This window comes from Numenius arquata, chromosome 4 (assembly GCF_964106895.1).
Source record: "Numenius arquata chromosome 4, bNumArq3.hap1.1, whole genome shotgun sequence".
NCBI classification, from domain to species: domain Eukaryota; kingdom Metazoa; phylum Chordata; class Aves; order Charadriiformes; family Scolopacidae; genus Numenius; species Numenius arquata.
The window spans coordinates 65462016-65483928 of NC_133579.1; the positions used below are offsets into that span (position 1 = coordinate 65462016).

Sequence of the window (21913 nt, forward strand, 5' to 3'; positions counted from 1 at the left end):
GCACTAGATACAGATGGTACTTCTAAGACAAAAATATAATAATAATAGTCATAAAATACATACAAGTAGAAAATAAAACACATCAAGAAAGTGTTAACATAAGCTGCAGATGTCAAGAAGAAGGCTTGCTAACAATTTACCTCATCATCACTGTGTTTTATGATCGGCAGATAAAAGAATGGACTCCCATGCTCCTTTGGTAGTATTGAGTTAACTCCTGATGCATGGGGACCTATAAGTTGTTCATTGGCACTGAGGTCATCAGCTAATGAAACAAATGCGCAAAGAATGAAATCGTTTTATACCAAAGGATTATTAATATATAGAGGCAAATTGTAATACAAAGCTGTAATAAAGTCCTACCCATATTTCATAATCCATTTAATCTTAATTAATCTTATTACTATGCAATATTTTGAAGACAATTCCAGCATAAAAAAGAAGGGAAGTAAAACTAGGCTAAGACTCAGCCTGAACGCATTCTCAAGTAACCTAAATGGAATTAAAAACTACTTCTAGTTATTCATAACATTAACTTACACAGAAAGAAAATTTCTGATTTATCCACCTGTCAGCCTAACCAGCTTATCTGTTAGTTAAATCACTTTTAATGTATTAGGGCATGTTTAAACTGAGAAAAGCAGTTCTGGCTACATTGGGCTTTTAGCTAAACAAAAAAAACATTATGCAATGATCCATCAAGCTGTTTAAATATCTTGTTTTATCTTCTGTCTGTTAATCTCTGCTGATAATGAAAAAAACCAAAAACATTTCTCGCGATCATAAAGGAAAGACTGTGTATGATTTTCCAAAAGCAGCTTCTGAAGCAGGTATTAACGTGTTGCTTCTATAAACGTCTCTAGTAGCCCAATGAAATGCTGGATGTGACAACGCCTGTGGATCCTCCTCTGCTTCATATCCAAGTTTATACTTACAGACTTGTTTCCTAAGCAGTCCTTGAATGTGGTGGTAACTCTAGTCTCTTCTTGCTTACAGTGTATCTTTGTCTCAAGAATATACATCAACATTCTTCTCACATGTAAAACTAAATATCTTCAAAGGGAGAAGATTTAGATTCTCTAACAAAACACTCATTGTGGTCCTACTACACTCTTCATTAAAATAGCTGTTTAAGCCTCTACAAATAATTATTCCAACAAATGGAATCAGAAGAAAAATAATTTCACAAGCCATATCAGCCAGTGCCATTTCCAGGACTTGTTTTGGTTTCTTAGACATTTCAGATTCATTCATTCATCAATTCACTGATCCAAACTAATTTCTCCCCTGCTAGCTTTCTTAATCTGCCATGACAACATACCATTCAAATCAAGGAAGAGAACAGGTATATGTGTTTCCATTCCTGCAGGGGGAATCCTGAAACAAAACAAACGACTGTCAACAAGGAAGGCAAATAGTTACTTAAGCTAATTTGGGCAAACAAATCTCCATAGAAGATTCATATTAACTATAACCAATGACTAAACCTGTCAACAATTTGATGGCTAATTTGAATAGCTATGTTGCACAGACAATGTTTTGTTTATCTACACATGCAGCTAAATGTAATGCTTTACCAAACCTTAATTCACACCACCCAGCACATTTCAGTTGCTGTGAGGATTACAAGTTTTAAACATCCTGTCCTGTTTCTTATAAAGTTAACTGGTTGTGGTCATCTCATACATAAAGGTTAGTAACCTTTCAAACAACTGAATATGTAACTACTGACAAGGCATAGTCTTTATATCAATAAATACACTTTGCTCTGTATGAACACAGCACACTTTGGGTGGATAAGGGAAAAAACGGGGAGGAAGGATTATCACGACATCATTCACTCGATGAAGAAGAGATATTAGGTATTATCAGAGGTATCAGTGTACACTTGATCAGAGCCATATTTCTTATCCAACACTTCCCCAAATCTAACTACGCTGCATTCATTTTTGAACGTTTGTTCCAATGATCATAGTTAAAAGACAAATTTAAGTGAAATTAAATGAGGAAAGAGAACACTTCCTTTAAAAAACAGAATTTCTTCCCTCCCCACCCCTTATCACAGAAATTGTCATGTTCTTCCATTCATTTTTGAATCATTCCTATTCTGAAAGGAGTCAAATTACAGGATGACTCCCTCAGAATTTTGAAAAAGTGTACTTTGTACTTAATACTACATTAAATTCAGAGGTGATTTTCAAATCTTGAAAGCTATCTCAAAGCTACTTTATGTAATATGTTAAATAAACAAAATTCCCTTGCATTCAAACCAGCACCTGACCTTCTCGCCTTCCGCCAGCTAAGTGTAATTGGTAGCATTACAGGAAAACATAGAAAGCTCTAAAACATCCTCAGATTTTTACCTTGTAGTGTGCAATGTTCATGTACAAAAAGCTAACCACTCCTGTGTTTTTTCTGAACATACCAATTTGCGGGGGCACCAGGAATTCCACTGCCTGGTGCTGGAACAAATACCGCATTCCTCTCTTCTGTCAGCCCTACCCACTGTTCAACCAGCCGGGCTTCTCGTTCTATATCGTCCTCTGATTTTTCTACAGTGAGAGAGATTAACACGATATATGAGATACAATTTTCATGGTATAGGGAATAAAGTGCTTATAACAGAGGCTTTAAGCTTCAGACCTTGTTTATTGCTGATCTTTTGAATCTGCTCATCCAAGTATTCTCTGCGTTTTATCAATGCATCAGACCACCTTTCTCGTACACAATTTAAATCTTCTTCCTAACAGGAAAAGAGAAAAGGAATTTATAAGACCATGTGATTAAGATTAAAGGGCAGTGAATTTTGTGATAATTTCATCAGAATTTATACTAAACAGCCTGAATGATGCAGAAAACTTTTTTCCCCCCGATTGACATGCACACTGATTAAGTACCTCATCACCCACGAATGGAAGCTTATTTGCTTTCAAGTCTCAAATTCCAACAGGAGGAAATGAAAACACGACCGCCTCAGTTGCTGAACAGAATGATACACCATAAGGCTAATTACTCACAGAAGCGGCAATCACACTTTTTTAAGAGCATATGGAATAGGAAAAACAGGTATCATCAGTTGATCATGAGTTCTCCTGAAGATTAGACAGGTCAGTATGCCCTCAAACCTGCACAAAATTCCATTGCTAGCAGCTGCTATCAGTGCAATTAAAAGATTTCTCATGCAAACAAAACCCGTCATGCAATCATGCTTTGTGGTATCACAGAAAATCTGGCTCGTTCTTCTCTGTGGTGAGTCAGGAAGCGCATAAACAGCCCGCAAGAAGTTAGTACCTAACTGGTATCTTTGAGATTGCTGTAAAACCTAATACAGTATCTTAAGGGATGTCAGCATTCTCACCTAACTGGTTTTACGCCTGGTAAAGCTGCCTACTAGAAATAAGACTTCCATGTAGAGATCTGTAACGTGTTTTACTTTTTAAGACACTTCCTCTTTTGCCCTTTGTCGCCTTGTAAATGATTCTTGTGTTATGCTTTCGAAACTCTGACTGTCTTATATTTACTTATCACACAAAAAGCCAGGCTCAAGGTTTGTTTCTGCGGAGATAAAAAAAAATTGCTTCACTGAAGCTTCTGTATTCCTCACACTCGCATCCTCCCCTCTCTCTCCCACTAGCATTTCAGAACACTGCACAATTTAAAAGGTTACGATGTCTTCTTTAGAAAACACACGAAAACCCCTGTGCTGTATAATTTGGTTTGGAAAGATGCCTGCAACTGCAGGTGGTTGTTCTTTTCCCTGTGATATTCACTGGAAACTGTTTTCATTCTAAATTAAAGTCTCTAGGCTTCTATTCACATAGCAATTCCTGTAGCCAGTTAGGAGAGCTGACTGCTGAGTACTAGAGAAGAGAGCAAACTGCAAGAGTATAAAGTCACAAGGTAAACTGTAATAGCAATGGTTTATAGCCCAGGTAGCCTCTTAAATGCACAGCATATATATGTTTCAAAGCCGGTTTTGCTTGCTCCAGTATGCTTGTTCATTTGAAAGTTGCTGGCCATTAGCATTAGCTGTGCCCCATGCCACAGGATTGACAGCAACAGCAGCAATACCTGGTAACTATCCATATCACCACCATCATCCTCCTCCTTCTGGTAGGAGAAAATAAATTTTGTAAAACACAAAAGAACATGCATTTCTCTCAATAGAAACTCACAGAAATACCCCAAACCACAAACATTTCTGCCACAAACTCGTAAAATGTTAAAATTACAACATTCAAATAACCAAAGTCTCAACAGGTAGAAACAGATTTTTTTCATTACAGACTACAGCATCTCATCCATGATTTGAGTATTAATGAATATATTTACTTAAAAAATTATCAGAGAACAGAGTGCCAGAAAAGCAGTCACCCATCTTCACGTTTTACAGTTTCACCTGTATTTAAGGCTATAGTTACTTGTGGTTCTGATTGCAACCCTTCTGACAAAAGGCACTTCGCTTCCCTGAGAGGCCCATTCCATTTGTTCTTTGCCATTGCTGGTAAAAGCATGGTTATGGTTTATTTCCAATATGCATTTGTCCAGTAAATAGTTTGAAGCCATTTATACTTCTTCAGAACCTTTTCTCCTAAATGGAATAGCCCTTTCACATTCAGTGATGGCTATTTCTGATTCTGATCAACTACAACCCAGCCCTTTTTGAAAAGATAAACAGTATCTTCACTAGAAGACATTTTCTCTATTAATTTTATTTTTTTTTCCCCCTCAACTTTCACCATTCTTTTAAGGGAGGGAAACTAATGGAGCTAGGAATCTACTATTAACTACCTCTACACACAAAGGTAAAAACAATTTCCATATTGCTGCTGCTTTGTGTATATTCAAACACCATACTTGGCTCTTTATCAGTTATACAGAAAGTTATACACAAAAAAAGCAGATTTAGCACCATATGCTCACGTTACACATATTAGCCTCAAACACATGTCAAAAAACATGTAAAACTGCAAAATTACATATCATGTCTAAGGTCCCTTATGGAACTATGTTGGGCTGGCTCTAGAACAACAAAACAAAACAAAATAAATCAACACATGAAAAAATAACTGTCTTACCTGGTAGCTGTCCAAGCCCCTTTGCAGTTTGGTTGACCTGGCAGTCACACCACCTATAGAGACTGAAAGAATCGCTTCTACCATGAGAGGCAACGTTCCCGAATGTTGTACGGGTTTCACTGTCACCTGAACTCTGCGAGAATGACCCTGAACAGGTAATTGAGAGAACGAAAGAAAGATAGAGAGGGAGAGAGAAAAACAGAGAGAAACTAAGAATAAAATTAAGTAACAATTTAAGCATGAATAAGAAAACAGGGAAAAGATACGTACCTGCCTAAGCTGGAAAATCCCCCCTGTGTTTACATCTTTTGCCTGATGGAGTTCAACTGCTGTATATTCTCCCATCTCATTCAATTCTTGTATGGAAATCCACATTTCTATTCTTCGAGTTACTTCATTCCACCTAAAAAGACATCCCCACAAAAACCAATGGGTGCTTCACTAAAGTGTATTTTGTGCAGCACAAGTATTAGAAAGACTTTGGAAAGCTGATGGAAGCGTTCACATGTAATTTATTTGTACCTGTCTCTCAGTGTCCTCGTTTTAGCATGAAGAGAATCAACTTCCCAAACAGAGCTGCCGTTGCCAGTACATCTGTGACCCCACACCTCAATAGCAAGAGCTCCTTCTGAAATGAACTCCAAAAACTCCTCTGTGACATTCACCACATAGTCCTGGCAATGAGAAAAACAAATCACATCCAGTCAAATGAAATAATTGTATCTCCTCGACTAGTTTGTATGATGCACCAAACGACTAATGACCTGCATGGTAAAACCATAGAGCTGGGATCATAAAGCTCGACTCTGGTCAATACAGTTGTGAAACATGCCATCTCAGCAACTCCTGCTGCTGCATACTCCATTTCGTGCTTTGAAACTTTCCATAAAAACGATGTCACAGCTCAAATGATCTTTAAGTTACTGAGCGTACCAAACAAGCATATAATAAGATGTCATTATATAAACTATAGTTTCCCCCATGCATTACAGATGACATCTGAATTTAAAAGGCTAACTAATTAAAAGATTTTTAAGTTTTTCTGCATTTTGAAGAGGTGATGAAGTGAAATAATATGTCATTCTAAAGTATAGTTAAAAGTCATTAGTCATATGACTTGATTCCTTCCTTCTTTCCCCAATGAAACAAGGCTCAAATTCTAAATAGCTTATCTCAAACATACCATCCTCCCGGTAACACTACTTCATAATGAAAATAGTTACCTTACAGTGAGAGAAGGTCACTGTAAAGTGAGCATCCCTGCTCTGAGGTGAAGGCACATCCGGATCTACCACTGGTGCTGCCACTGTTGACATACATTGATCCCAAAATGTATATTGACAAAAGACAAAGTTGGAGAGATTAGGTGGCAGTCCGGTTGCTTCTTTTATTTTTACCTGAGGAGACAAAACACATATTCTCACAAATATGACTGTTTCTTCTTCAACTGTAAATTGTTCAAAAACTAAATATTTAATCCAAAGGTACCAACAGCCAAGAAGAATTTTTAAAGGACACTTCCAATTGTTTTCTAAGGAATCCCTGTTTAAGAAATCTGTATTTTGCATATACAGAAATGCAGATGCAAGGAAAGCAGTTACATGCCTCTAACAAGCCCACCCATGCACATGTTTTATTTGAGAAAGCTGATAAATTCAAGTAGAGAACAAAGCACTTCATCATGGAAGAAATGAAATCCAGACACCACTCAGATGCTACATTAGATAATCAAACAAACCATAGGAGATGGTTACACTGATAAACCATTTCCTCTTCTGTGTTTGCCAAGAAGGACAGTCCCTGTAACATCAGCATTTACAATGTAGACCTGCATATACTAGAAACTAATGCAAATTATTTCAGCCACTGGCAACCACCACCAGTTAGACTGACCTATGCTGCACCTGAACAAGACAAGTCTCTCTTTTCTCTTTAGAGAACTTTATGCAAGCAATAGCCTATATAGTTTAGTACATCAGACCAACTGCACAGTTACGAAGGCCTGAAACTGTTAACTTCTCCATGTGTTCTCACTTACCCTGCAGGAGAGCTTTTTTGCTCTGTGAATAATTTCTCCGTTGTTATCCGTGACTTCCAGACTTCCACTTTCACTGGAGTTCTCAGATGAGTCATCTCCTTCTACTACACGTTCTGGGACAGACCCAGTGACTCGCATAACTTCAACATGCAACCGTCCTGCAACCTAAGACAAGACAAATACTATGAACCTGTGTGCAAGGGACTTAAGGATGTTAAGATGGTAAAGTACCTAAACTCTAGAAGGTGTGCAGATGCAGCTCTCAACCACCACATGAAAAGCAAAAGTGTCAAAAAAAAAAAAAAAGGAGAAAGGAATAATAATTAAAAAAAGACTATTTGCATGTAGATCTACTGACCTTTTTAATTCACACACAACCAAAAATGCATACAGTGTCACGGCTGTACATCAGAACCTTAATATGCTGAGTTTTGCTGTTACCCTACATCGACACTAGGAATTCTATCCTACTGTTTTAGTAGTGAGCAATTGTAAACAAACAGGAAACACACACAGCAATTTGCAAAGCACTTATTCACTGGGAAACAAAACACTAAAGATCATTTGCTTGTTAAAAAAAAATAAAAAAAAAAAATCAGTGAACGTTAGGCACAAATCCACGTTTCCCCCATGGGTCGGTATGAGCCCATGGGTGAGCCCAGCCCCGCTGTACGTCGGGGCACTCTTTGGCTTTACCTCCCCCTGCTGACTGATGATGGGCACAGCGTACTGCAGCTTCACGTCATAGAAAAGGCACTCCAAAAACACATTAGCGACGCCAATTAAGTTGTGATTCTCTTGCGCTTCGTAAAAAGGATCACCTCTTTTGCCAATCAGCTTCCTTACCTGTTTTAAAAAAATCATGAAAGTTATGTAAAAAAAACCTGTAAGCCTGGGAACACAAAATCAAATAACCACATAGTATAAGATCATGGCACAAAATTTAAGTCACTACCAATCTTTTCTGTTCCTTCCTGTTACACAAGTAGAAAGATATTATGAGCATATCACAAATCTGAAATGAAATCTTTGAGATGAGACATTATACAGTCCTTTCTTTAGTATGGGATATAGTAATACAATGACCTACATTTTTTAGTGATGTCAAGACAAAGCAGATTTTACCATGAACAAGCACAGTAGCCATTGATTTCAAGAAGTTTCACCTTACTTTTCTGCTCTATCTACACTTTTTACATGAGAGGACAAACCATCCCCAGGCTGAATAGCTGGTCTAGCTGCTGGGTACCACTACAAGGGCAAAAGGGAAGATGCAGAATGACTCCCACTTAAGCCTACACATGTTCTTCTGACTCCCACAGAGCTGAGATCACATCTGCAGCATTTTCTAGGCAAATACCCCATACACAGCCACAAAGAATTCATGCAGATTCCTAGTACAATATGGACTCTTCAGTGGACCTGTCAGCTCCTTCCCTTCTCCTCCATTCTTCAACACATGCATTTAACCTACATGTTTCTATGTAGCACATAGAACACATGCATTATGGATGACATAGGTCATGGCAAGGACGATCCTGGCTCAAGCAGACATATTAATGTATTCAAAGGATGTGCTATCAGTTCTTACTAAAGTCAGCAGCAAAATCATCGTTGTCTTCAACGGGCACAGATGAAGTGCTTGACCTCCCCTGTGTTATGATTTTAGATTCCCATTGTCCCGTCCAAGGCATGTAACAAAGGCACAACAGCTGTTCAAACATATTTGAGAATGATTCTTGATACAAGTAATTTAGGTGCTCCCTATCAGCCCCAAGACAGCAAGATATACTTCTTATGCAGTTCTACTTGGATATTGGAGGATGTCTTCTGGAACACCAAATCTCAGATCCACCACTTGCCAGTAAACAAGTAAGCTTTTGACAAGTCTCATGCTTATTTGCCAAGGCTAACATACTATTAAAACTCTCAGTAAATGCTGCTTAGTTTTGATGGAGATACTGATGTAGACTAGGTGTCTTCAATGGATTTCTTCACTGCTTTAAGATTAGGGGACATACAAATGAATATTTCGTATTTTAGGATCAAGTTCTACCCCACTACTATGCTCTGCACCTTCAGTGTATGTGAGCAGCATCCTTGCTAGCTTTGACACTGACCACAATTTAGTAATTTTATTTCTAATACAGCTTGCTGCTTCCATTCAGAGCCTGTGCCTATCTGCATGGCACCTACGTTATGCCAGGTAAACTTTTAGTGGCATCGTGAGTCACTACCTCTGCACAATTATATCTGACTTCAGCACACTTATATCTGAGAACGCAAGTGAGGATAGGACGTAGCTGTGTTTTATTACGCATGGGCATTTTGAATATTTAGTATTATTCATCATTTTGGGGGGTTTGGTTTTGGTTTTTTGGTTTTTTTTCTTAAAAAAAAAATAATCACAATTCCATACCCTTTCACATACAAAGTCATTGCACATGATCTGTACAACATATTAAAAGGGCTTAAAAAAAACCCCAACAAACTCCATCTCTGATACCTTTCAGAAAACATATACAATACCTCAGGAATTTTCTCTTTCCACTCTTGATAGAGGTCTCTCATGTCAATCAACTTATTCTCTAGTTTCTCGATAGTCCACACTTGAGTACCTTTTCCTTTTCTTCTCACTTGAATAGCAGGCTCACTCACTATCGCACCCCTCTAAATCAGAGGAAAAAATAATCAGTGCAGGAAAGGTGCATGTAAAGTAGTTTAATTCTTCACTCAAATTGCATTCCTAAAAAGGAATAAAATACAGAACATACAACTTCTCTCTGCACGCCAGCCATACTGCCTCTGTCCTCAAGACCAGCATACCCTATACATCTCTGAGGATCCTGACCTCTTTGTCCTTCTCAGACAACTACCATTCACACAGGAACATTAGCACTCTCAATCAAACCACTTATGACAAGCATATTATCCTAATTGCTACCATTATACTTACAGCAGCATTACAACTAGAAACCCCTGAAGACAAAAAAAAATAATTGTAGGCATCTATAATATCTATATATTATAATAAAATCTATAATAAAAATAATAATAAAATTGGTAATTTTATACTACCATAAATATATATAAATTTATATATATATATAATAAAATAAAATACTATTATAAAAACTATTAATAAAAACTGGTAATTTTTGCAAACAACTAGAATGCAGGTTTTACAGCAACAGAACACAAATGTCTGTTCACAAACCCCATGCACATATGGTGCTCATACACTTGAAAGAACAGCAAGAGCCATACTTAATACTATGTTCTTGTTTTTATTTATAATTATGCACTTTCAATATATTAAAGTAAGGTAGTCCCCATATTTTGCTTATACATAATCTAAAAAAAGTAACATTTTGTGGCCTCAAATAAGACGTTATATATGTCTACATATTTTAGATTAGCCATAAAACTACATTTTCCAGCATTCTTTGCTGTCATTACCTTTTTGTTGGCACTGAGGTTTTCAGCGGGGATCTGAAGTGTTACTTGATAATCTGTTAGCTTACTCATTTCTTCTGCTAAGAAGTTTGCTTCTCTCACCAGTGTATTTGCCTTTACTATCTGCTCTCGAAGTTTAGCCAGGCTCTGTCGAAACAATTCATCCCTGTGGTGCAGTAGGTAACATGAAAAATAGACAGAAACCTATTTCTATTATTGGAAAGCTGCAAACAGAGCTGCTAACAAAGACTTTTCTGAAACAAGTCCAAGAAAAAAAATGTTGTATAGCACTATGTCAGCAAACATGAAAGTGTCAGACCATTTTATTGAGGAAAAGCAGTGATCACATATTAAACAAACATATCACTGTTGAGATAAGTCTAGCCCATTAATGCCCAAATAAAAGGGCACAGTACAATGGGAGCTGTTACAGCAATGATTTGTTAAAAGCCCTAGGGACATGCCTAATTTTCAAGAAATGAAATAATTGCAGCCGTCTTTGTCTTTAATCTGGAGTCCTGTTCCACAGAAACTACCAGTCCCAACATGTGAGACTTCATCTAGATAAAACTCACTTTTCCTCAGAACGTGATGCTGGAACCTGCAATCACTGCAGGCCACAGCTTTACGTCACAGCTGGGGCTCTGCAGTACTACAGACCCCCAGACCTCCCTTCTGTATACTTAAATCATCTCAAGTGTACACATTTTAAAAAAAAAAAAATAAAATAAAAATTTTGAGTCCTATATGACCAAAGCACCTTTTCAGTAATGGATGAATGAGCACAGGTTAAAGCTTGTGCACTCTCTATAGTTAACAGTCTCTGGAAAAATTCCAAAAAGGTTTCTAAGGCCTGTCTGAGCAAATGTGTTCTAACCTAACACCTAGCAAACCTGCTATGACACATACTATACCTCCACCTGCGATACTAAGATACACTCTCTACCTGGGATTCTCGTCTTTAATTTACCTTTTAAAAGAAGTATCACGATTATCCTCTGAGCAAATGCAAAGTCCTCCTTTCTGCCTTCCTTTGTAATCCCAACAGCACTTACTGCATCTCATCATCTTCATAAAACTCACGATCAAACTTCAGATATTTCAGTGACCAGCATTCCCCTGTATGATTTTTTAGCTTTTCTACGCAAAGTCCTACTGAAATATAGTACACGTTGTGCACATCCACTTCTAATTTCTATAAAATACAGTACATCACAGACAAGCATAGGAAGAACAAGTAAACTTATGGGCCTTGCTGTGAATACAGGCAAAGTCTGCCTATTTGCCTTTATTCAGATAACCTCAGATCTTCTCTATGTATTTATAGTAGAAGCCACAAAAAACCGCTAACACGCCTTTCAGTCCCCAACAGAATTCTTCTTGAATGGCTCTTTTTTCAAAATATCGCAAAGAACAACCTAGTTAATTCAAATTGCACTCTGCTGGTTCCTCGATACCCTACCAAAGTGGTAAAAAACCAACAGTGTTAGAAGCAGCCCTGAATTTTAGTGCCTTCAACATGCTAAAACATGCAGCTTTGTGCCTCTCCCCTATCTAGCCTAAGTTTGCAACAGTGGTGGGTTTTATTGGATCTTAAATAGCTGCTACTATCAGCGGACTTTTAGTCCACTTCCTCCGTATCTGCTCCTGGCGTTATACGGAAAATTCCTTTCCCTCTGCTTCTTGCTTCTGTTATCCAGGCCATCAAGATTAAATGAGCAATTCCAGACCATGGGAGTGACACATTCCACAGACAGCTATAATTTTGGATTCACCCGGAAAATAAAAGTAGAGTCAAGAATTACACACTAATCAGTACTTAATACTGCGAGTGCATTACACCTGCAACCACTGGGAGACAGCTGCCCAGCTTGAGAACCAGAAGGCAGCTTTGATCTGTAAGTGCTGTAAGAGCCACCGGGACTCAGCTACAGCCAGGCCCTTCCTTCATCCAGGCAAGCTTTTTGGGGAGGCTCCCACACCAATTTTGTCTTAGCTAGATCCTTGAGAAAGGAATGGCTTAAGACTATAAGGAGGACTTATGAGTAATTCAACCAATTATTATGAGTAGTTCTCATTACAGTTGTGTTTTTTCTGTATACAGCTGTGCCAGCACCTTTCCAGAAACATAAGCAAAAAAAATGTTTCAGATAGGATTTCTTAATTCTTACTGCACGAAACATATGACAAGCTCCACCAGGATATTGGGTCACACCAACCCCATGCAGCCCTACAGGCTTGGGGCAGAGTGGCTGGAGAGCTGCCCAGCAGAAAAGGCCCTTGGGGGTGTTGGTGGACAGCCAGCTGAACATGAGCCAGCAGTGTGCCCAGGTGGCCAAGAAGGCCAACAGTATCTTGGCCTGTATCAGGAACAGCGTGGTGAGTAGGACTCGGGAGGTGATTGTCCCCCTGTACTCGGCACTGGTGAGGCCCCACCTGGAGCAGTGTGTCCAGTTTTGGGCCCCTTACCACAAAAAAGACATCAAGGTGCTGGAGCGGGTCCAGAGAAGAGCAACGAAGCTGGTGAGGGGTCTGGAGCACAAGTCTTATGAGGAGAGGCTGAGGGAACTCGGGTTATTCAGCCTGGAGAAAAGGAGGCTGAGGGGAGACCTTATTGCTCTCTACAACTACCTGAAAGGAGGTTGTAGAGAGGCGGGGATTGGTCTCTTCTCCCAAGTCACGGGCGACAGGACTAGAGGAAACGGCCTCAAGTTGTGCCAGGGGAGGTTCAGGCTGGATATTAGGAAAAATTTTTTCACTGAAAGGGTTATCAGAGATTGGAACGGGCTGCCCAGGGAGGTGGTTGAGGCACCATCCCTGGAAGTGTTCAAAAGACAGGATGACGTGGTGCTGGGAGACATGATTTAGGGATGGTGTTGCATTTTGTTGTTTTGTGTGTGTTTATTTTTGTCAGTTAGGTTGATGGTTGGACAAGATGATCTTGAAGGTCCCTTCCAACCTAGAAGATTCTGTGATTATGTGATATTAAATGAAGTGAATATTCGCTAAACGTGAAATCCTGAGACAATTGTTTAAGCCAACTTACATCTGACACTCATGAGGTGTCACTGCAAGTCTCTGGCATTCCTAATGCCAGATACAGAATATGCTGAACTAAATCTCTGGTCCAGTACACCACACACACACACACCCCCCCTCACCTTGACAAGATAAATTTGTTCAAAGTTACAATGGGTTAACTTTATGCCAACAGGTTTTAACCCCAGGTGGTCAGGTATCATCCGTCCTTCCATAGTCAGCATAAAGCCGGAATAAACTCTGTGCAGTGCGTTCTAGCTGATCTGACGGATACAACCACGTGCCTCCATCTGATACCTATCACATTCATTTTGCTGGCTGATCCAGTATAGCTCAGCTTCATTTGCAAAGGCAACAGAGCGACAGCTAAAACTGCACTAACCAAACCTCATGCAATCTAGACACTTGGCTCTTTTGCACGTTCTTCACATCCAGTGTTCCCAGTTTTTCCTGCATTTCTTGCCCTCTGGCCAGTTGGCTGGTAAACACCCTCTCAGCACCACGTTGCCATGCTTTCACAGCAGAAATCCCCCAAAGATTTTTTTTCTGCTTTCTTATTTAAGATGATTCAAATCTTGCCCTTTTTTTTCAGAAGCCCAAAACTCTTCTAGAACTCTAAGTAAATAAAAAGTATACCTAGGAGGATCTTCTGGAGGACAGGAAACTAATAATTAGCTCTTTCAGAAAATTGCCTTTTCAACGGCAGTGCCAGCAAAGCATTACCGTACTCCTTACCGATCACTACAAGGAGCATTCATTCTCCTCTTTTTTACAACACAGCAAAGTACAGTTTTCATGTAGTTCAACAGTTACATAAAGCATTCACCCATGAAATCCAGAGGCAAAAATGCTTGTTTAAAGCACAGCTCCTCCCAAGAAACATCTAACAACTACCGAGAAGGGTGGCAGAACACCTAGCCTTGATATCACTCCAGATTCTCATTTTTTATGTCATTACATGGTCATGGTTGTTGGTTAATTTTAAATTGATCACAGTTACATTTTTTTCTTCTCAATAATCTCTCAACTCTCAAGCACAGGCAAAAGTTTTTTGCTACTTCCTTTTCCCTTCTGTTGCATCTTCCCTCGCCAGTAAGCCCAGTTCTCTTCTCTGTTGCTGAAAGGGTTATTAATGATTTTTTGATGTCCTTGCTGTGCTCAAAACAGTTCTGAATAGCAATGAATCCAGCTAGCGTGGTTCTTACTTTGCACTCCTTCTGCAGCCCTAGAAGAGCCTGCAAACCCCAAAAATGACTCTCCCATGTTTTACATTCAGTTCCCAGTGATTCTGTTTTTAGCTCTTACAGGGGCAAACAATTATTTTAATTACAGTTGAAACACAGCACTACTTCTCCGTATACTTGCCATAGAAAACATTCTAGTCATTGCTGGTGAGTAGGTCAACAGTTTGTTATTTGTTTAGGTTTTTTTCCCAGGCCAAATTGGGCAGAAATTATAAAACAAAACCTTGCACAAAAACTAAACCAAGATCTGTTCTGTTCTATTTCTAACACTCTGAATTTGAAAGCTGCAATACACTCTTGGCTACCTTTGCTAGACTCCTCTTGTACATGGATTTTATTTTTTTTTTAATGGTGGAGAACAAAGCAAAAGTAATCAAAATAGGAAAGAGCACTCAAACTCACTACATATAGAAAAAAGGCTAAGTGAAGCTTCTGTTTTAAAAGAAAATGGATTTAAAAGAAACTTACAAGAAACCTGTGAGTACATCTGGTCATTCTTCCTGCTGAATTAACCCAATGACAGAATACTCATTTGTACACCGAAAACTTAACATCATCTTGGTTGCTGCCCCCATAACTTCTCTCCATGGAGTTGGCTTCCTTCTCTCCCCAGTGATACTAAGAGCAAGCTTCTTTCATTGTCAAGATGCGAACACGCACTTCCTGCCTAAACTCTGCTCACATCTTCCTAGTCTGCTTTTTTAACATTCCCTGCAAATCTCTTGATGATCTCACACCAAGGCTGCATTCAGCTGCCATGCTATTCCTCTGCAAAGAGGCAAGCCCCATGGCAAGCCTTGTACTTCCTAAACAGCTCAAAGATACTCTGCTTGACTATTCCGCAGTTCTCAAACTCTTCTAAAGCTGGGCTTACTTGTAGAAACACATACACACAACATTTAAAGACTCCCATTTTCTGTATTTTTTATTGTTTTTAGATTGCAAAGTACCGTCTGTGTGTTAAATCAAACAGGAAGATTTTGTACGAATGTTATACATCACAATCTAATCCTAAATGAAAAGCTAACACTTCGGTGGAGGCAGGTTTTGTACTGCACATTAACTCCAACAAAAAAACATTATCAGTTTCTGGCAGACGGTTCAAGCCCCATCTTTCACCCTTTATAGTTCTTATTAATTCCTTTGTTTTAACTCCAGTATTCTCACCTCTCTTCTGTCCAGAGATTTACTTTCTGCTGTGCAGTCTGAGCGGTGTAGGAGAGCCTGTCGCTGCCGTGCTGATGCTGCCTCTCCGGAGAGAGCTGTTGCCGCAGCAGCTCTAACTCACGTTCGTACATCAGCCGCTGTTCCTCCAGAGCACTCCGCTTCTCTTCCAAGTACTGTTTCTCCAAGATCTGGACCACATTTTGTACTGGGTCTAAAAAGAAAAAAAAAAAAAAAAAAGAAAGAAGAAAAAATAATAAAAAAAACCACCAAACAGAAAAGTGAGTAATGTCATTTATGCCATTTCAGCATTACAGAACACTCATTCTTGATTTGGTAACAGAAATCAACATATCCCAGAGTCTTTGCAAACACAAACCGACCATTTCCCCCTCAAAACAAAAGCCAAAATAATAAATATTGCATTAAATAAATAAATCCAATCAAGAAAAAAAAAAAACCAGCATGCAAAGAGGCTAGAACAATGGTTAAGACCCTCATCTACTGCATACTTCAGTACTGCGATGTTACAGTATGTTCCAGAATCCCAGTAGGGAAAAATGAATAGATGGAAAATGGAACAAATTAGTAAGAAGAAAACAAAACAAAATACAAGGGAAGATGATGTTAACCAGAGAAGGAAACGATTTAAGGAAGTAAAAAGCAATTTACTTTCTCCATTGCGGCAGAGAATGAAACAAGCTGGAAAGCTGCAGATGAAAACCCAGACAAACGAACTGACTGACTGGTCAGGCACTGCATTGCCCCAGAGCCCTCCAACAGCACTGAAACACACAAAGTACGTTCCGGAGGCGACTCCTGCATTTAGCTTTACAAACCACATTTCAGTATCAACCCAGAACAAATACCCACTTGGATAATCGATCCTGAAACAACAACTGCTTATGTCAATCAGCTATGGTTAAATCTAAATTGCATTCAAATTAAAGAAACGTTACTCTATTCCCGGCGTTAAGTCCAATGCCAGACTGTGCCTCCGAAAGTGCAATTAAATGGAATAGCTCCTTCTATATACTACCAGTATATATCCGCCTCATGTATGTACATCTGACAGCTTAAATAGAGCAAAAAAAGTGGTTTGCAAGAGGGCCAATCTAGATGAATACCTGAGCGACAGCACATCACCTAACAGATTGCTGATCCTGTACATCAGAAGGGGAAGGGAAAGAACAAAGTTCCATAGTTAAAAAAAACGCTGCTATGACTTTTCAGGATGCCAGTCTGTCACAAAGGAGAGAGAAAAATAAACCTAGATTTAATTACACTGTCCCACTTTGGAACTAGCGGTGCGCTTCTCAAAAAAACCCAACCAAACATGTCAGTGTGATTTAGTTATGAACCATCTTGCCTTCACTACCAAAACCTGGTCCCATAAAATTTTGCACAAGTGCTCCTGATACTACAATGTTACATAAAAAAAAAAAATTGGGCTGCAATAACATGCGATAGAGGCCTCACATGAAAGGCTCCAGAGGGTTTTCATCAGGAGTAGTGTATGTTGGTCAGCATAACATGCACATACAAGTGATGTGTTTTTTGGGAGAGTGTATCTTCACAAACAAGTGTATTATTACTGTATTCAGCAATGTAGAAGAACTTAGTACTAAAACCACTGAGACCGATTTTGCTAAAGATAAACCAACTCACTGTCTGCTATTTTGAAATACAGGGCTATTTAGGCATGTCACTTCATAAAACAAATCCTTCCTATTATAAATGCCAGAGAAACAAACAAGATCGCCAGGGTTCTGTTGTTACAGTGGGTTTGTATTTGCCTCTCGGCATCCTTTTTTGAAATATTAAGACTGATGTAAAGCGTATCTTTATTTTTAGCAAAAAACAAACACTATTGCAAGTTGCTGCTGTAGCCCTAAGCTTATCCAGGGAAGAAATCACTGGCTTCACGCAAACGCATCATAAAATACCACCACCATGGTAATTATAAAGCACAAAGTTAAAAATCAGTCAGTATAAATAGCAACCAAACAGCAAAACAGTGAAGCATAAAAGCGTCTTAAAATAACCAGAAATATTAATTTTTAGTACATGACATTCTCAGAAACACAGTTAGCTATATTTAGCTTTTAAACAGGCAGTGCAACAAAAACAATTGACTGAACCAAATTCTAGCATTCTGGACTACAAACCAAGTTATTCATGTTGATCTGCATCATCATCATCATCCTAACTTCTCCAGATAATAGCAGAATTACCTTCACATGCATAGGTTTTACTGGATAATCCCTAAAATAATTTTAGTTATGTGTAAGAATGGCTGAGAAATCAGGTATTATGCAGAAGACAGAGAAGAGGCATGGAAGAAATTAAAGCCCTCTATTGTGTTTGCAAACACAGGAAATGAATCTAAGGCTGACTCATTAAGACAAGACTTTCCTAAACTGCTCAAAGACCAGCTCTGAGTTCAGGGAGTGGATTTCCTTAATAAAAGTCATCTTTTCAGCCACATAGATTTACAGGTTCACAGCCACCACAGGATCAAATTATACCATGGAAAATACTTGGAACAAGATGCAAGCACCAAGTCTAAAAGTTCCCAATTTCAACGAAATCCACTACTGTTTGAGGAAATAAAAAAGGTGGGTTATGCTTGTATTGAAATGCAAAAGGAAAATTTACACTCTTAGAAAAGTCTTGAATTTAACTTTTGAAAGAGTTTACACACAAACACTCAAGCCCTCCAGAGTGAAAAAGCAAAATATGGTATGAATTATAAACCATCTAGTTACAAGATGAAAAAATAAAGTCTAGTTTTTCACAATTCAAAAGAACTACAATAGTGTTTAAGTTAAACGCCATGTTCCACAATTGTGCAAAGTCAAATACATTAGCGAAGATTCTACCCAAAACCTGCCAAATGCACAGCAAATTCCATACTGTGTTAAAAGCCCCAAGTCCCAATCTTTTACGTATTTATGTAACAAGAGTTCAATGGCCCTGAGAAGACCATTGATACACAGCTAATCCTCTGCAAAATGTTAGCATATTACCACTGAACCAGAAGAATGTACTTTCTCCATAGGATGATCAGCATTTATTACCTTGCTGCAATCTCATTTAATTCCCATCTGGACCCTGTTCATCCAGTAACAACAACGCTGAGTAAACTCCATAGGATTTCATGTAAGTGCATTTTTCTAAGCAAGCTAGAAGAAGGTTATGACAAGGCTGCTTTGCTAAGTTTCATCAAAATCCCCACCCCGAGCTGTAACAGTTTTGTTTGCTTCAATGAGAAGCTGGGTAACCTAATCACATTGTTTACTTAACCACTGCACCCCATACAAGAATAAAGTAAACTTCTTTGCTGCATTCTGTGTTTGACCAGCATCACAAATTAGCAGTACAAAGCTGATGTGACAGAATCCCACAAAGAAAGTTAACATGCTGAAGGGAGGAAAGGATCTGTGTGTTTTCTTTACAGCTGTTTTCAAAGTTACGCATTTTCCTCAGAGCTTATTTGGAGCCGGATGTAATGTGTGACACTGTTGTGCTGGTTACATGCCATAAAAACAAATGTACTTGCACTCTGGAGAAGCTAGGCTATTTATTTAAAGAGGGTTACTATTCTCAAAAAGATCAAGGCTGGGGGGGAACCCCAACCCCCAAAACCTCTTGCTTTTGGACTACATCAATACACGCCTAATAAAGTAATTATCTAACCAAGTTTTTAAAATCCCCCTTATTCCCTGCCTACGGTTTCTCCAGAGAATACAGATAATAAAATTAACTGTCTTCAGTTATTTAGTTACTTCTTCTTTCTGACCCATATTTATATTTATTTTTCATTTTAAGGAAGAATAAATAAATGGTATTGCAACAAAGCTGCTTCACTTCTTACCCAGCAAACTGGAAGCCTGCGAGAAAAACTCTATTTTAGCTATACCATTGAGAAGAACAGAACCTGGAAGCGCTAGCTAGCTTTGAATCAAAAGACCAGCCGACGATCCTCACAGTCACTTGTTTTATCAGGGTTTTATTATCACTCCGTACTCCAACTTCGTTAAGCAGCACCGATGTGGCAGGGGGCAGAAGAGATTAGAAGCAGAAAAATAGGGGTATGATGCCTCTGGAACCGTGCGATGTGTATGACTGCTAACATTTGCTGTATCTTAGGGAGGAAAGTGCTCTAATGAAACAGCAAGGTCTGCACTGTTCTTGAGCAAAGACATGGAAAACAACTGACCAAGCCAAAAACTGGCCTGGATCACAACCAAAAAAGCCTACTGAACTAAAATGTAAAGACACTTGAAATATTGTGAAGATTCATTTCCACCAGCTAGATAACAACACATGAAAACCAAAAAATGTGACCCCCCGCCGTTCAAAGAACACTGACTCATTGTAGACTGCTACAGTTTAGTTAAATCCTGGTTAGTGACAAGCAAATCAAGCATCAATTAATGCTTTCAAATTTCTCCAGCAGTCTCATGCATGAGTCAATCGAGTTCAAAACCTTTGTCCCAGTTTTGGCACAGATACGGGATGGTTTGAGGCCTTAAGACAGGCAACAGAATCTTCACGAGGGATGACAACACTGAAGACCACCAGGATGGCAGATTCATCTGAAATTCGTCCCCTGGTATGAGTGAACCATAATGTGAATATTTCTGTTATCAAACAATAATTTCACATCAACTTAAATGACCTGACCCTGTGACTCGCTCACACAAGCAATCCCATTAAAATCAAACTGCAAAAAACCTGCTAATTATTGCTAGAACTTCAAGCATGTGAAACCATCATGCTGTATTCAACAGTAAAACAAAGAAAGAATTAAGAGGAGACCAAGAAAAAAAAGTAGATACTGTATTTCAACAACTGTACCATAGCAAACAATGGAAATACTGCAAAGATATGAAGAAAGGAGAACAGAAAGCAATGAAGCAGCACCGTCTACTGTGTCTTCTTGGTCCGTGACCAAAAACCAAGGTATTTGCCTCTCAAATTGTGTGTATTAAAAAACCTGTACAAAGCATTCAGTAGTTTACCAAGTTTCTCAGCACTTCTTCATACCATATTATATCATATGAACTATAACTTGCCTTCTGGAAACCATGAAAACACCATAGTTTTATATGTACCATACTATTATTTTATTATACTGTCCAAAAACAGGCATCCCAATAGGTTTTAACAATGATTAAATAAAATATTGAGAGTGGTCAGGCGTTAAAAACCACACTAGCTGACATTTGAATATTGATTTGTTTTCCTGTCAGTGTTTACCTACTAGGGTTAAAACGGTGTCAGTAACATTTGATACAAAAGGAAGGATGAAATTAACTGAGCCATATCTGGAGCACCCTCTTGTCTGCAGTAACTTGTAAAACTGAGATGTTAGTAGGACTGAGATGATGATTCGACAGGCATATGATTACCATTCAGCTGCAGTATAAAGGACAGCAGATGTACAGATAAAATTCTGTATCAGGGCACAAACCAACTACTAATTTCTCTGTGTGTCTGTATTTATACCTGGGTGCATTTATTTTATATATATATACTGTTTCTGTAAAATATCTTTTTCTGAAAATGCTCCAAAGGCCTAGGGAGCTAGGGTACCACTTGTTTTACGCAGAAATTAAGTTCCAGGCTGAATTTGTTAGACAATCCAAAAGAATATTTTATTGTGGCAGTTGCCTTACCATTACTATTCAGTGTCTTCATAATAACTTCCATTTGTGCAAACTCATAGTTGTAGTCTGGTTCTGAAGAAGCTTCACTAGCTGCATCCAGATCATGCTCTCCTAATGAAGTTTCTTTCTCAAGGTCTTTCAGCCAATCTCGTCGTTTCCTCTTTGGTAAATTGATTCTGTGTAAAAATTGAAATTCAGTTTCTAAAAAGTTTATGCAGA

At 38.6% G+C, this 21913-nt stretch overlaps 1 protein-coding gene across 1 annotated transcript in view; it reads right to left on the minus strand.

Moving 5' to 3' along the window:
- KIF13A (kinesin family member 13A) overlaps positions 1–21913 on the minus strand; it is a 116225-nt gene that overhangs the window by 15115 nt on the left and 79197 nt on the right. Inside the window, exons 16-31 of the mRNA XM_074146915.1 lie at positions 21704–21870; positions 20512–20634; positions 16023–16233; positions 10576–10738; positions 9646–9786; positions 7813–7962; positions 7117–7281; positions 6302–6475; positions 5601–5752; positions 5349–5481; positions 5079–5225; positions 4072–4110; positions 2644–2743; positions 2426–2552; positions 1322–1377; positions 141–265 (exon numbers count right to left, since the gene is read on the minus strand). Coding sequence (XP_074003016.1) covers positions 141–265; positions 1322–1377; positions 2426–2552; positions 2644–2743; positions 4072–4110; positions 5079–5225; positions 5349–5481; positions 5601–5752; positions 6302–6475; positions 7117–7281; positions 7813–7962; positions 9646–9786; positions 10576–10738; positions 16023–16233; positions 20512–20634; positions 21704–21870 — 2173 coding nt within the window. The remainder of the gene's footprint in view (positions 1–140; positions 266–1321; positions 1378–2425; positions 2553–2643; positions 2744–4071; positions 4111–5078; positions 5226–5348; positions 5482–5600; positions 5753–6301; positions 6476–7116; positions 7282–7812; positions 7963–9645; positions 9787–10575; positions 10739–16022; positions 16234–20511; positions 20635–21703; positions 21871–21913) is intronic.